The sequence below is a fragment of the Copadichromis virginalis genome, linkage group LG8, assembly GCF_057382275.1.
Source record: "Copadichromis virginalis isolate Kocher_CV1m ecotype Utaka linkage group LG8, C_Virginalis_male_GT1.1, whole genome shotgun sequence".
Taxonomy (NCBI): domain Eukaryota; kingdom Metazoa; phylum Chordata; class Actinopteri; order Cichliformes; family Cichlidae; genus Copadichromis; species Copadichromis virginalis.
The window spans coordinates 344155-360713 of NC_140625.1; the positions used below are offsets into that span (position 1 = coordinate 344155).

General features: G+C 43.7%; 1 protein-coding gene across 1 annotated transcript; it reads left to right on the forward strand.

Annotated features, from left to right (window-relative positions):
* The first annotated feature begins 6793 nt into the window (after positions 1-6793).
* On the forward strand, positions 6794-12964 carry cyp26a1 (cytochrome P450, family 26, subfamily A, polypeptide 1). Its single transcript, XM_085465330.1, has 7 exons — positions 6794-7689; positions 7896-8120; positions 10013-10294; positions 10452-10601; positions 10689-10823; positions 12037-12183; positions 12279-12964. The coding sequence occupies exons 1-7, from the start codon at positions 7501-7503 to the stop codon at positions 12615-12617; spliced, it is 1467 nt and encodes a 488-aa protein (XP_085321456.1). The 5' UTR covers positions 6794-7500; the 3' UTR covers positions 12618-12964.
* Positions 12965-16559: the final 3595 nt, after the last annotated feature.

Here is a 16559-nt window from a genome sequence, read left to right on the forward strand (position 1 = left end):
AGTCGCCTGAGACTGCATTGGTCTGAAGCCCCTCAGTGAGATCGTTGACAAGACTGGCTACAGATACCGACTATGGCGTGGAGCAGTTGTCAGCCACCTTCTGATCATGGATGGCATCAAGCTGTATGCCAAGAGTGAGACATCGATTCACTGATCCACACTACCAGGCTATACAGCAATGACATCGGGATGTCGTTCGGGCTGGAGAAGTGTAGTCGGATGGTAACAAAGAGAGGGAAGGTAGTCAGAACTGAGGGGATTGAACTACCAGAAGGCAACATTGCAGACATAGAGGACAGCTACAAGTACCTGGGGATCCCGCAGGCAAATGGGAACCATGAAGAGGCCGCTAGAAAAGCTGCAACCACCAAGTACCTGCAGAGGGTCAGGCAAGTCCTGAGGAGTCAGCTGAATTGTAAGAACAACCCAAGGAAGAGGAGGAACCATCATGGAAGGACAGGCCCCTTCACGGTATGTACCACTGGCAGATAGAGGAGGTGGCTGATATCCAGAGGTCCTATGTGAAGGTTGAAGGTAACAGTGGTAATCGGAGCACTCGGTGCAGTGACTCCTAAGCTAGCCGAGTGGCTCCAACAGATCCCAGGAACAACAAGTTATTTTTACATTCAGTACCACAGTAAACCAGACAGACAAAGGAGATGATGACACATATCCCTCCACTGACCCGGACACTGTTCAAACAGTCTGGCTTGTTGCTGCCGGAGTGAACGGTATCTTTGTAAAAGTGTTTTAGTGCAAGTGTCACCACATTTCCACCAACACGTACAGAGAACGACTGCAGCTAATAATAAGAAATGTTCATTCACCTACTCAAACAATGCATCCATGGCAGAGTCGGTGTCAGAAAGGTCAACATCCACAGTCATCGTGCTGCTGAGCTCTGGAACTGCAACAAAGACATGCTACATGGATTACTTTTATTCCTCTCCATCCTGTTTGCTTTTTGTTATTTGCTTGTGTTCAGCTTGGAGGAACCCATCTGTAAGCACATGCAGGGAAACTGCAGGACAGAACTGAAAACAAAGGTTGACACAATTCCTCAGGTTTATATTAATGACAGTTAGAAATAAGGAAATAAAATAATCCCTTTCCACAAACTGAGTGCACATATTATGGCCACTGTTAATTCTGTGGGCAAAAGATGACAACTCATGAAAACGTTATTCTACAAAATACTAAAAGGGAAGCACTCCTGACTGCAATATGTGTCACATAAAGGTTAATGGGCTCCAGAGTCACACTTCCAGGCAGGAAAAACACGGTCCGAAGTCAGGCCCAGATGTACTGCAGCTCAGAGTACTCTCAGATCCACTGACAGCCTCAACAGGGAACAGCAGTCGTCTTCTAGACCCACCACCCTGTGTGGAGTCGGCAGCAATCACCCCAGCTTTGGCAGGTCAGCGCTGCCTTCAAGCTGCAGCATGCAGTAAGCTTCGGCCTGCACGGAGAAACGGGAATATGTGACAGCAGTGGCTGCCATGTGGAGTATAATCAGACTATAAGCATAATCAATTAAGCCAGCCGGACACAGCCACTGTGAAACACAAAATCACCTCAATAAGTGGGAGTTTCCTACAGCAAATATGGAAGTGAATTAGCATGCAAGTGCTACAAGTCTGCTGTGTTAGAGGACGTCTAATGAAGAACAGGACGAGGCCTCGAGAAGACCTCGTCCTGTCTCCTGTACTCTCTGACTTTAAGTCTCACATCCAAAGACGCAGAAACAATGATGTCAGGGGACAAACACTGAGTGAGCGCATACTGAATTAGTAGCTTGACACTCCCTATGACTTCCTCCTGCTGGGAATGCACCTCTGATTTGCACCTCAAACTAGAAATCCCAAGAGTCAAGCACGCCAGTGACCATTAGTGTGCGCCTCACTGAAGTAGTTTCAAACTGAATACAATATTTGTGCTCACACTCAGTGTTTTTGTGATACCCAGAGTGGCTGCTTCCAGCTCTGTCCTGCAGGTTTCCCATTAAAGATGCATTTACTCATCCTTTGTTGAACTGTAAACACAAAGTCTGACATATAATAAAATGTTGTGGTTAACATGTCAGCAGACAGTCATATATAATTTCCTCTGGATTAATAAAGTACTCTGATTCAGAGCAATGTTAGCAAACCACTGGAGCCTTATTGATGGAGTCCACTGATTCAACATCCGTCTGTTCAAAGAAAGGTGTATTAGTGGGCCCACAGCCACAGGAGACAAGGACCAGAACCAGAGGCTCGGTAGCTTGTGTTTCTGCGGTGCACTAACATCACAGGAAACAATGATATGATGCTGTTTTGTAAAGCAGTGCAGAAGATGCAGAAAACATTTGCAAGCATTTGTGCAAGGGTCCTTTGCCTGTTACTGCACCTCCAATTTAATAAATGCTATTTGCTTTAAATTTGGACAGGATGATGGAAATAGGTGCAGTGATTACGTGCAAACATAACACAAACACACAGTATGTAAAGAAACACATTGATCCTTCAGTACAGTCTGAACTCTCTGAGGCAGCATTCTTATTATTCCTGTAAGTATCTTCAAGAATCGCTCTCCAGCGCTTCTCAGTTGACTTACTGAGATATTAAACAAATGTAAAGCAGTGAAATGATTCCGTCATTATAACCCTAACCCCTTAACGGACAGTGAACTTGGTTGTGCTCCAGAGTTCACTGAGATGTCGAGGTCACAAGCAGGTCAGCCAATGTGAAATGTGGTGCTCGCTGATTGTGCACTCTCTTCTATAGGTGTGTGTGTGTGTGTGTGTGTGTGTGTGTGTGTGTGTGTGTGTGTGTGTGTGTGTGTGTGTGTGTGTGTGTGTGTGGCCATGTTCCGATCACCAGTTAAGCTAGCATGCATGACTTTGGACTGTGTGAGGAAACCCATGCAGGCACTGAGAGAACATACAAACTGCACACAAAAAGGCCAAGCCACATTAACACACATTAGTAAACTTTGCACAAAACCTGAGGAAATGTATGTTTGGTTGGTTATTCCTCTGTTGTAACAGTGTTTTTGGCATTAAATCTGAGGCCACTGGAAAGTCTTAAATGCTGCCACATTTGTAAGGAACATGAATTTGTGGGTTGCGCCCGTGAAAAACTTACTGGCAGTTCAACAGTTTATTAATTGAACTATCAGGGGTCTCAGTAGCTTGTGCTAAGTCTATTTGTGTTTTTGGGGGTTTATCATCTAAATATGATCTGCAACAGCACAAACAGCAAAGCCAAGAGGGACAACGTTTGGCTCTACGGACAAGACACAACGTCGAGACGTTTAAAAAAACGTGTTCTCTTTTCACCAAGCCAGACTCAGGTCTGAAAATCATATTCTACAGTTTAAAATAGACTTTCCTCATGAATTTGTCAACTCTTCAGTAGACTGACAAACTTGAAACATTTCTATAGTAGGTTTAATCATCAGTGTTGTAGACTAATTATTATTATTGTATTTTCACTGGTCCAGTTTGAAGAAAACCCTGCCTGTGCATGACCTGCAAGGTTTAAATGAACAAAAGCAAATGATGATATATCTGGACCTCAAAACCACGGCGCGTACGCTAATCGTCCTGTTCAGGTTTCAGAATGTGGAAGAAGCAAAGTGTGACTGTGATTACAATAAATGCATCAAGTGTTTATTTATTATTGTTACTTTTACTATTAATACTGTTTCTAAATATTTTTCTGGCAGAAATATTATCGATATTAATGTTTTTAGGGGACCAAGGGGTTTATCAGGGAAGCGTGAACATCTGAGTTAACTTCAATAATTACTTCCTCCAAACCATCAACGTGTCTTTTAGACCCCATTCCTACAAAACTGCTCAAAGAAGTCCTGCCATTAATTAATGCTTTGATCTTAAATATGATCAACCTATCTCTAATAATCGGCTATGTACCACAGGCCTTCAAGCTGGCTGTAGTTAAACCTTTACTCAAAAAGCATCTCTAGACCCAGCAGTCTTAGCTAATTATAGGCCAATCTCCAACCTTCCTTTCATATCAAACTTCCTTGAAAGAGTAGTTGTCAAACAGCTAACAGATCATCTGCAGAGGTTTATTTGAAGAGTTTCAGTCAGGTTTCAGAGCTCATCACAGCACAGAAACAGCTTTAGTGAAGGTTACAAATGATCTTCTTATGGCCTCTGACAGTGGACTCATCTCTGTGCTTGTCCTGCTAGACCTCAGTGCAGCGTTCGATACTGACCATAATATCCTATTAGAGCGATTAGAACATGCTGTAGGTATTACAGGTACTGTGCTGCTGTGGTTTGTATCATATCTATCTAATAGACTCCAGTTTGTGCATGTAAATGGAGAGTCCTCTTCACACACTGAGGTTAATTATGGAGTTCCACAGGGTTCAGTGCTAGGACCAATTCTGTTTACATTATACATGCTTCCCTTAGGCAGCATCATTAGAAGACATAGCATACATTTTCACTGCTATGCTGATGACACCCAGCTCTATCTGTCCATGAAGCCAGATAACACGCACCAATGAGTTAAACTGCAGGAATGTCTTAAAGACATAAAGACCTGGATGGCCGCTAACTTTCTGCTTCTTAATTCAGATCAAACTGAGGTTATTGTACTCGGCCCTGAAAAGCTTAGAAATATGGTATCTAAGCAGATTCTTACTCTTTAAGCATGTGGTTACAGAGTAAGCATTTACTAAGCATTTAATGTTGTGATTCGGTGCTATATAAATAAAACTTTAAATTCAATTTAATTGAAAAAAGAGACACTTAGTTCTTTAGCTGAATGTATGAAAAATGCCAAAGATATATGCATGTATAAAACTGCATTTTTGCACCAACAAGTTGAAAAACTATCAGTAAATAAAAACCTGCCACATCTCAGCCTGTTGTGCAGTGTGTCCTTAAAAACAACACAAATGGACGACAAAAGAAGAAAGCCTAAAATCCACCTACAGCAGAAGAACTACATTTAAAAGTTATATCCTTTAAGTCTTTACCTTACGATATAAAGCACCTTGAGGCAACTGTTGTTTGATTTGGTGCTATATAAACTGAATTGAACTGAAGCTTTGTATAAAGTTGTGTTGTGGCTAAAGCTGAAGTGTATAAGAACAGACTGTGATGGAAGGTGTTAGCCTGGGAGCTATGCATGCAGCACTAACTGACAGCAGCAGAGTCACTGTGTGGGCGTTTACATGGAGGAATCATTCTTTACACTTGAACTTCCCTTCACCTCCTGTCCCCTCTCCCCACCTCATAACACCTCAACAGCAGAATGCTGTTTCACACATTCACATTGTCGTGTGAAAAACTCACCATCCACAGCATGACCAGCTGGAAACCCATTCACCCTGAAAGTCCATCACAAAGCGCTCTCTCTCTCATACATGATAACTCTGGTTGTCAGAAGCATTCTGCAAATGATCAAACGATGACATGAAAATGTAACTTACTCTAAAAGCAGCTTTGCACAGTGCTTTTAAACAGAAAGCTGAGCAACACACTGGTGCCCAAGGTACATCACAATATGATATATGTCACAGTGTTTTACATTAGAGACTATTATCAGGGGAAATGTGACTTGGAGCCTGGAAACCAGCAGAGTGTGCCCAGTAACTCTGTCACCGAGCACAGAGTGCACATGACAGCTGAGAGGTGAGGCTTGGACTAGACTTCTCTGTGACAGCTGTGCACAGCACAGACAAATATTCTTCCATGAAATTTTTTTACAGATATAAAGATCCTACGTTTGACCTGTTGAGGCTGTGTGCCTAATTCCATGTGACCCACCCTACTACACAGACACACAAAACAACATCTGGAAATGTTGTTTCAGGTATTTTCTTGTTCACTGTTCAGCTTTTTCCCAAAATAACAGGCTACTTCCAGGAAATCCAGCTATTTATACGCTAATATTACCTCGTGTTTGTTTTAGTTTTTTATTAATTTGAACTGAATTTGAAATGTAGTCTTTAGTATTCATATTTTAGTATAACAATATATTTGATATTGTCTTGTTGATTTTGAGAAACTGTAATAAAGCATTCCTTTTTTTTATCCCAATGTAAAGGTCAAGGGTCCTGTTTGTCAAAAGAAACAAAGGTAGGGCCTGTTGTTGGCCCCACCTGCAGCTAAGGTGGTGTCACCTGGTTTGTACTAGTCACACTTCACTTGTAAAGAAATGTAGAACAAATCAGTTTTGCACCTTTATGAATCTGTAGACATGGGAAGAGAGACACTGATCCTGGTCTTACTGCACAACAAGGCTGAAAAAACAACCCAAGTATGTCTTTAATTGTATCCTAGAGATTTACCTGGTGCGCTACAGCCATGCAAAAGTTAAAGAAAAAGTCTTTTTTTTCTAGCAGGCCGTGACGGGAGATCCGATTATACGTCCTGGCTGTAATGGTGATAGCTGCCGCACCTTCCACAGGGGTGAACCTCAGGGCGCGCACAGTCAGCCAGAACAGAAAGATCCATCCGTGTAATGCTTCGCTGTAAAAACAGCAGCCAAGCTGTCTCTGTCAGGCTGAGCGCGCAAACGCACGCTCGCACACACACACACACACACACACACGCACACACACACACACACACACACACACACACCCCTTGTGAAGTTATGGCAGCTCGTAAAAACAAAGAGTCCAAACGCAGCGGCTCGGCTGACGAGGACGTTCTCTGCTCGGTGTTTACTCTGCGTGCAGCAGCGTAACCTGGGAATAACCCTGCGTGTGACCCGTGTTTGAACCCACTCAGAGAGATATCATTTTTATAACACGCACACGGCAGGACAGACTGACGGCAGGTTAAAGTCTTCTTCGAGATTAGAAAGCGGCTGAAAGAGAAGCCGCGCGTCACCGCGCAGCGCAGCTTCCACCTTCATCTCTGATAGTCACGTGCTGCCTTATTCACGTATTGATTTATAATTAAGGCAGGAGGGTAAGCCACAGCGGTCACAGGCTATGAAAGAAAAACAACTCGGACTTTTAACTATGAATGGCACCCACGGCACCCACGGGGAGAGGGATTAAGCGCCGCTTTTACATTTTCTGAAAATTGGAAAGGTCATTGCTCCTGAATACTCGGCGCATGATTACCGCTCCTACAAGCGGGGCTTAAGCCAAGGTAATGAGTGTGTAAAGTAGCTGCTTATTGCCAACAAAGGCGTCTTGGGACTTCCATTGTCTCGGTGGGAATCATCACCTTTTCTCAGTGAAATCCGCCGTGGATTGTGTGCGTGCAACAGGAGGTAGGGACTAAAGCCGTGGCCTCTGGAACAAATGGTGAGGCGAGTCGGCCAGCACAGGTCGGAGGCGGGGCCGAGCAACACCCACAATTAAAGATGAACTTTGCGTGAACTAATTTATCGGAGGGAGGAGAAGGTAATGGGCTGCCCACGGGCTTGCCAGCCTATAAAAACTGCGGCTTGGCACACCGGAGTCCCAGACGCAGACTGAGCTCCACCTGAAGTCTTCACCGGGCCCACGAGACGCTGCAACATGGTCGTGAATGCACTGTTGACCACGTTCTTGTGCACCGTAGCGCTTCCCATTCTGCTATTCCTGTTGGCCGTGAAGCTGTGGGAGATTTACACGCTCCGATGCAGAGACCCGACTTGCCCTTTCCCGCTGCCCCCCGGGTCCATGGGCTTGCCTTTCATTGGAGAGACGCTGCAACTCCTCCTCCAGGTAAACGCTGCTTCTTGTCATCACGCGGAGGATGAAATATTATATTCAACTTAAGCGTGAAAGTTTGGGTTTCCCGGAGCTTATGGGAAGTGTAGAATTAAAATGAACCCACTGTCATAAATGTGTTCATGTATATTTAATGTATCGTGCGTGAGGGTAAAACCATCCACACGTGACAGTTTGTTTGCGTGGCCATATGTTCACAGAGGAAAACATTTCTTCGGATGAAGCGGGAGAAGTACGGTTACATCTACCGCACACACCTGTTCGGGAACCGCACGGTGCGCGTGACTGGCGCGGATAACGTCAAGCAGATCCTCCTGGGGGAGCACAGGCTGGTGTCCGCGCAGTGGCCCGCTTCTGTTCGCGCGATCCTGGGCACGGAGACGCTCTCCAACATGCACGGAGCTCAGCACAAGACTAAAAAAAAAGTAAGTTACTTTGACCTTTCCGTAGAGGGAGCACTGGCTACAGCGGGGGGGTTACATCAGGTTTGCGTCCAAACTCTGAACAAATGCGTCTCCTCTCTACAAAAACCGGGAAACTCGAGCTCGGTCACTTCGGTTCTGTTCGGGTTTGTGACATGGCACCAGTTTGCACCAGTTACCTCCAGGTGCTGAAGCTCAATATCATCATGGCATGGTCATATCTGTCACACTATACCTCCAGATTTGACAGCTACTGCTGCAGTGTCATTGTAGTGAGTTTTGTTGTTGTTTTGTTTTTTAAAGAAACTTTCTGTCATTTTATGAAAGCAGAGACTTGATGTCTCCTGACACAATGTAGTTTGTCTTTCTAATACCAGGGTCATTCCATACAAACACATTCTCAGAACATTTTCTGTCTCTAATTTGTTTTAGAATCGAATCGAAAATCGTTTAGAATTTAGACTTTGGTTTTTTGCAATCTTAGCTTCATATCAAATCCTCCAGAGAATGCTCCATCCACCTACTTCCTGCATGTTTCTGTTTGTTTTTGAAATCTGTGGCAGTGTTTGAACATGAATATCTTAAACTGTAAACATAAAAGCCCCAGATTCTCAAAAGAGTGAATCAGGATCCGTATTTTGGGACAGCTGTATCAAAACGTTTTTGCTAGTTGGTGTCCTGTAAAGTCCCACATTTGAGCACATACTAATAAAGAGAGAATCCAAAAGACACCCAGTGATGGTCTCTGAAAGGTCTATAGTTGTAGTTCACAATAATGCTTACTTTTTCAAATGTGAGGGGGAAATGCAATTTTCATTTAACATTGATTCTGTTTAAGCAAATATGCCAAGAAATAAAATAAAAATGTCCATAGATGTTTATAGCAGTCTCTGAATATAGCTGAAACCCGTTGAATCGCACGTGCGACCCACATTTCGGCACGCACTGTGCCTCGGAGGAGTCTTATAATTTAGGTTAAGCTTCAGATGTGCTGAGGCATTAAAGCTGCAACAAGCAGTGATGTAAAACATGCAAATAATTATAGTAAAACTAAAGAGTAACGAGAAGTAAAAGCCAGCTGAGCCGGGATCAGGTGAAGGCGTGCTGAATGTCACAAGAACTGTAATAAAGCAAAATGCTGGAAACTGGTCGGCAGGCTGTTGGACCCCAAATGTTTTTGCTTTATTCAGCGAGGTGTGGTCGAGGTTTTTTGACCATAGCATTTTTAGACCAATTGGATTTTGTCGAGCAGAAGGCCCACACGGAGTTGTGCACCCCACACCACCCACCCTGCTCTTGAAACCCAGCTTGAATGTTTCTGTTTTGATAAAGCTTAAAATCAGGACTCTAGCAGGTGATGCTGAACCAGCTTAGTTATGCTGCTATAGACTCATTCCTCTTTCATGTTCTGCACGTCTTTGTCCTCAGTCTCGCTGTGGTCTCTCCTCTTTGCTCTAGTCTTTCCCCCTCACCCCCCATTTGGTCGCAGGTCGTTCTACGTAGCTGCTTCTGTGAGCCTGGATCTGTTGGCGATCTCTTCCTGTTAAAAGATTTCTTTGCACATCTGCCAGGAGCTTGGCAGGGGGAATAATGTGACAGTCTTTCACAATATAAAGTGCATTGAGCTGGAACCATATCTAAACATTAAAAGTCGGACTTGAGCTGCTTTGCATTTGTCTGCATAATTATTCTGAAACTGGTTCCAGATGCAAATCGTCTTTTTCAAGTTTTGCTAACACACTGACCTGGAATCAGTGTAAATGAAGTGATGTTATTTCTGGCATATTGCCTAACTAAAAACATTTAAGGACAGAATACTTGTCTTTGACACCGGCACTGAGGTGAAATGGTCTCACTAAGTCTGCTCTTCCATCATCACTCCTGTGCCCCCTCAGGCTATCCTGCGCGCCTTTTCCAGGGAGGCTTTAGAGCTCTATATCCCCGTTATCCAGGAGGAAGTTCAGGCTGCAGTGCAGGAATGGCTGGCAAGTGACTCCTGCGTGTTGGTCTACCCAGAGATGAAGCGGCTGATGTTCCGCATTGCCATGAGGGTCCTGCTGGGCTTTGAGCCGGAGCAGATTCAAACCAATGAGCACGAGCTGGTGGAGGCTTTCGAGGAAATGATCAAGAACCTGTTCTCTTTGCCCATTGATGTGCCTTTCAGTGGACTGTACAGGGTAAGAAGCATGAAATGCCAATATTTTAAAATTGTACAGTTAGTCCAAATAATAGCAAAACTTTACGGACAAGATGAAATCGTTTAGGTCTTCTCTCGCCTACCCTCATCTGATGTTTTCCCCTCTATTCCCACCTTTCCTGCTTCCTCTCCTGCAGGGTCTGAAAGCAAGGAACTTCATCCACTCTAAGATTGAGGAGAACATCAAGAAGAAGGTGCAGGAGTCAGACCAGGAGTGGAAACCCAGAGACGCCCTGCAGCAGCTCATAGACAGCAGCAACAAGAACAAAGAGCCCATCAGCATGCAGGTAATGAGGAGGTCACCTGCTGCAACGCACGTCTGCAAAACCGATTTCTGTCCATATGAGCCACTGTAAGTGTATTTCTGTTTGCAGGCCATCAAGCAGTCTGCCACAGAGCTGTTGTTTGGGGGGCATGAAACCACAGCCAGCACAGCCACCTCTCTGGTCATGTTCCTGGGTCTAAACCCCAAAGTAGTGCATAAACTGAGACAGGAGCTCGAGGACAAGGTAAAGCTTGTTTACAGGGACTGTTTTTAGCTTATTTTGTAAAAACAAGGTCTGGACTTTCATACCCATCTATCACCTGGTGCTGAGCTTTGTCACGAAATCGATCAATGTAGAGCAGTGTCAAACCACGGAGGCCCCAGAAAAGTGCAATCAAACGATGAGTTTATTAACAGCCCGGAGAAAACATCAACATATGTCTTCTGACCCAAATACATGTTGTGGACACTTATAAAGCAGTGGGGTACACGCCCCCCATGGCGTCAATGACAGATTAAAATAGGTTCCAGGCATTAGTCACCGTTAGTCGTACATCTTTAATGGCTATAGGCAGACATAGAACTTCTCATTTTGATAACACCTTCCATACAAGTAATAATCTTAAGCCCTCAGAGCGTCTGAGGGCTGGTTATCGCCTCCAGTCATCTGTTACCAAGTAGAATAAAATGCAACAGGTTTGCAACAAGAAGCTGGAAACATTTGGGCCTCTGCTCAGGCCTATTCCTAGATTATATGTACTGTAAGCATGCATTGCAGTTATCCTTCTATGTTCTAGTTTCCCTCAGCATGGATCACCTGGACAGTCATGCCAGTGAAGCTTAAAACCCTTAATGAACTGAACATCAACTCAAAATAAGCTCAGATATGCAATGTGTATAAAATACTTCTGACCGTACCTGTAATAAAAGTTAACATAATGGAAGGATCCTCAAATGGACATCTTCAATAAACAGCTGTAATGCAGTATCAATACTGTGAGAAATATTATTAGATGGAATAATGCTGTAAAGAATGTTATTAATGCAGTTATAATGATGCAGGTTATATGGCAGCTTTGACTTGTGTAATAACAGTCCCGAGTTTGCTGTCCAGTCTGATGCTTTAGATTTCCCAAGACTTGTATTTCTGGTTAAATTAAACTATAATAAAGTTACTTTAATAATTTTGCACATCACAGAACTACTGTGGAGCTCCATCCATACTGAAGCTTCTGAAGAACCTCAAGTGGCCATCAGTGGTTAGCACTGCTGCCTCACAGCATCGAGGCTTCTGGTTTGAACCCCACTTGGAGACTTCTTCTGTGGAGTTCTTCCTGTGGCTGTGTGGGTTCCTTTGTTGTGCGCATTGACTAAGCTTAGAAAACTGAGGGAAAACAAAGACGGGCAGCTGACTTTGCAGCTTCACAGAACAGTTGGATATCGCTTTCTGTGTTCAGGCGGCGCAGGGCATGGACCTACAGAGCCTGAACATCGAGTCCTTGGAGCAGCTGAAATACACAGGCTGTGTCATCAAAGAGACGCTGAGGATCAACCCTCCTGTGCCTGGAGGCTTCAGAGTGGCCCTCAAGACCTTTGAGCTCAATGTAAGCTGGCAACAATTTCATAAGTAACATGAACACGGAGGCTTTTAGACTCATGACAGAAGCGGCTCACTAATGATTTCCACTTGCCTCCTCAGGGTTACCAGATTCCCAAAGGCTGGAACGTTGTCTACAGTATCTGCGACACTCATGATGTGGCAGAGATCTTCCCCGACAAAGAAGACTTCCAGCCAGAGCGCTTCATGTCCGATCCGTGTGCGGACTCCTCCAGGTTTCAGTACATCCCCTTTGGTGGTGGCTCCAGGATGTGCATTGGGAAGGAATTTGCCAAGGTTCTGCTGAAGGTGTTCCTGGTGGAGGTGGTAACAAAGTGTCACTGGACTCTTTTAAACGGGCCTCCAACCATGAAAACAGGACCTACTGTCTATCCCGAAGACAATCTGCCAACCAAGTTCACCAGCTATGTACAAAATTAAACCGAATAAACATCTCAGATTTATTTTTATTTTCCCCAAAAGTCATAAAAGATTTGTTTGCAGACTCACTCACATGAACAGGAGGATGTTCCTTTTAGCTTGGTGTCAGTGTTTAAGCATTAACTGTACATAGTGTAGATTACACAAGAGCAAATTTTATATTCTACTATTTATACTTTGGATTTGTGTTTTTTCTTGAGCTGAGCAAAATGAATGAGAGGCACTCTGGACCTGTGAGCTGTGTCTACAGGACTGTACATATTTAATGTGTCTGTTAATATAAATATGCCTTTCTATTGGACCTCAGCTGATGTTTGGGTTTTATTTAATAAAACAAATTTGCAGAAGTGTTTGTTTTTCGTCTTTCACTGAACCAAAAATGATCGCACATGTCTGGTTAGATGCTGTTGAGTGTCTGTGCACCAGTAAGCTCACTATGCTACATGGGCTTTTGTAATGTCCATGATGCTGGTTGTAACTCTGGTTTCGAGTTATTATATAACAGGTTCAGCCTCCTCCATGAGTGCATAATGAGGCAGAAAATAAATCTATGGAAGCACAACTGAAAATCATCATGGATATGTAGACTGTGGATTTTTAGTTCGTCTTTTATAAAGTTAGACTAAAAACCTGGCCCAAAAGTCTGACTTTAAAATGTAATGGGATTACATCGTTTAAACCAGTATTCTGTCAGCGTCTCGTAAAGGTTGACTTCTCAGTGCTGGTTCAAGGTTTACATTTAGAGACTCAGAGCTGGAAACAAAACTCTGCAGCTTTGGGATATTTCCATGTTCCATCATTTTCTCAGTGATGAGCCATCCTGCTCCAGCATGTTAGACATGCTCTTATGCTGGGATGCTTCTCCACCAAAAACTGCAAAGAGGCTGTCTTCTTGCCGTCCAGTGGTCATTAATTTCCTCCTCGTACACTCTGGGCTGGTGGAGTCCAGATGCTGTGGCCATAAATCATCTTTCTAAACGTGTTTAGGTCATACTTTGGATTTAGTCTCTTTTCTCTCTAACACCTGATTGTTATCCTTGAAAACACTTGACTCTGACGTCAGCGTAGAATCAGCTGTTCATCAAAACACACTTACTTCTAAGAGATTTCATCTGTCATTCATTCAGACAGAAATGGAGTCATTTCTTCCAAACCCTCCAAATCGTCGTGTGCATAGAGAAGTGATTGAAATGACATTTGAACAGAAAGGAAACACCACATATCCCAGTTCAGGCAGATATGTACACTTTTTAAAAACATAGTTTTTGTGTTTTCTGCATTTGTTAGCGTCTGTTGTGACTTCGCTCAGCCAACACAGTCTCTGCTCCGTCCGTGGGTGCAGCCCTCCTGCCATGGCCATCCTTCCACTTATGGTGTTTCTAGGCAGAATTCCTCCAGCCTGTCTTTTCCCACATAGTGCTAATCGGGTCTCCTTGGATTTCTGCAGTGTCCTGTGCTTCCCCCTGTGTAACCAGTGTTTCTCTGGGTGCCAAAACCAGCTAATGTACTAGTATTACCAGTTCTCTACCTGTCTGCCCACTTCCCACCTGCCTCGTCTTGGACATTCTGGGGCCCTTGGAGAGATGAGCCTTGGTGTCATCTCTCTAAGTAGACTGTTGCGATCAAATGCAGCAACACTTATTCTCACGTACCAGGTCCTCCAGTACCCTCTGCTCTGCAGCAGACCCTGTAGAGTTCCCTCAGGTTACAGCCAGTCACTCCTATTCCAACAAACAGTTTAAAGCTGCTCTCTGCATCTGGTTTAACCAGACTGATGACTAATACCAGCTCACTGCTGGTTTACCTCTGACACACAGTGCTGCCTCAATGCTTTGCTTTTACATACAATAAATGTAGATTTTTATATATTCATTAAAATGTGGTTATTTTTATTTATCTCTATTTAAACACATTTTTTGACTATTTAAAATTAACTATTTGTGTTTTCTATTCATAGACTGTATATAAAAGATGGACACAGACACAACAATGCCACCCATCAGCTGAGAGCTTCTGAAAGTGGACATGATGAAACAACACACTGAGAGGTCGGGAACTTTCACTGATGTGTTGCATCGCCTGCTGTATTGTCCTTTTTTGCTACTGCAGTGGACCCAGCAGAGTGTGTTTACGCTTATATTATTCAAAATGATTGAGACTGAAAATCTATCAGCAAAGTGTTTATCATAGTCACAGATTTCAGACTTCTATTAAAACCTGACCGTTTCTGCCTGCTGCTGGCCGTCAGGAGGAACACAGTTTTACTTTGGCTCGATTTTTTAAAGTTACATCTGATACAATTTATTGTAAGATTGCATATTTTTACATTGAAATCCAGGGAATGTAAAACGTCTGGGTTAAAGGCAGAAACAGTGAGTGTGATGTAAGAGTGATTGTAAATGTAGTGATAACACAAACACACACCTCTTTATCAATTGTTGCGAGGAGGAAAGCAACAGAGGAAAAATCTGGAATCCATACAAGCAGGCAAAGCAACGATGTGCCCTGATGACCCTGGCAGATGAGCAGCCAGAGGGTGAACCAGAGTTCATACTGGTCGGTTCACTTTCAGGGCACCAAGCCAGTAAAGATTTACAGAAGAAGAATAAAAGCAGTCCAGTATCATAGCATTCATGTGTCTTCACTCATGATAACAGACTGTTAAAGGATTACTGTTTAAGTGTGTTTATGTCAAAAAGTGAGAAACAGCAGCTACTGCAGCCGACATTGCAGACGATTGTTCGAAGAACACATTACGAGCTAGCAGAGGAGCTAATGATCAGATTATCTGGTTAGCACAGAGAGTTCATTGTGCTTAAAACAAATCCTAACCGTTTTGAGCACTGATCGAGAGGATCGTAGTCTGAGGAGTGTCTGGACCAGCTGCTCTAAGAACTGCAGAAGCTTCTCAGATGAAACGTCTTCAAGGAAACTTCAAGAAGTCCAGACGCTTTTCTTTCTAAGCTCCTCGAGCTCTTTTGCATCGCCACACCTCACCTCCTGGATCCTGACACCCCTCAGCAGACATTTTGAACTTTGGTACATTTATGTGTTTAATCCATGACTTTGCTTTACAGCTGCTCTTTTCTCTCATGTTGTACTACGTGAGGGGAAAAGAAGCACAGCCACTGCCTCCTTTCACACTTCCACACACCCGACCAACGCCTCTCACATCACGCTCACAGGACCAGGACCACGCCTCAAACATATCTCCTGTCATGTATCTATGAATGCTTTCCTGCACTGCACATCGTGTGCTCTCCCCTCGCCTTTTCTCTCTGTATCCCCACAATCACTACCAGTCAGATGTGGTCATCTGATTTAATACTAGAATTACGATTCCTTCGCTTATCTTACACGACGTGTTTCTTTTGGTTGTTAAAGGTAAATTTCTCCAAAGACAATAAACTCTGGTGTAACATACACATGTTACATACAAGGTCTTAAATAATCAGGCCCCATCTTATCTTAATGACCTTGTAGTACCATATCACCCTATTAGAGCACTTTGCTCTCGCTCTGCAGGCCTACTTGTTGTTCCTAGAGTATTTAAAAGTAGAATGGGAGGCAGAGCCTTCAGTTTTCAGGCCCCTCTTCTGTGGAACCAGCTTCCAGTTTGGATTCAGGAGACAGACACTATCTCTACTTTCAAGATTAGGCTTCAAACTTTCCTTTTTGCTAAAGCATATAGTTAGGGCTGGACCAGGTGACCCTGAATCCTCCCTTAGTTATGCTGCAATAGACGTAGGCTGCCGGGGATTCCCATGATGCGTTGAGTTTTTCCTTTCCAGTCACCTTTCTCACTCACTATGTATTAACAGACCTCTCTGCACTGAATCATATCTGTTATTAACCTCTGTCTCTCTTCCACAGCATGTCTTTATCCTGTCTTCCTTCTCTCACCCCAACCAATCACAGCAGATGGCCCCGCCCCTCCCTGAG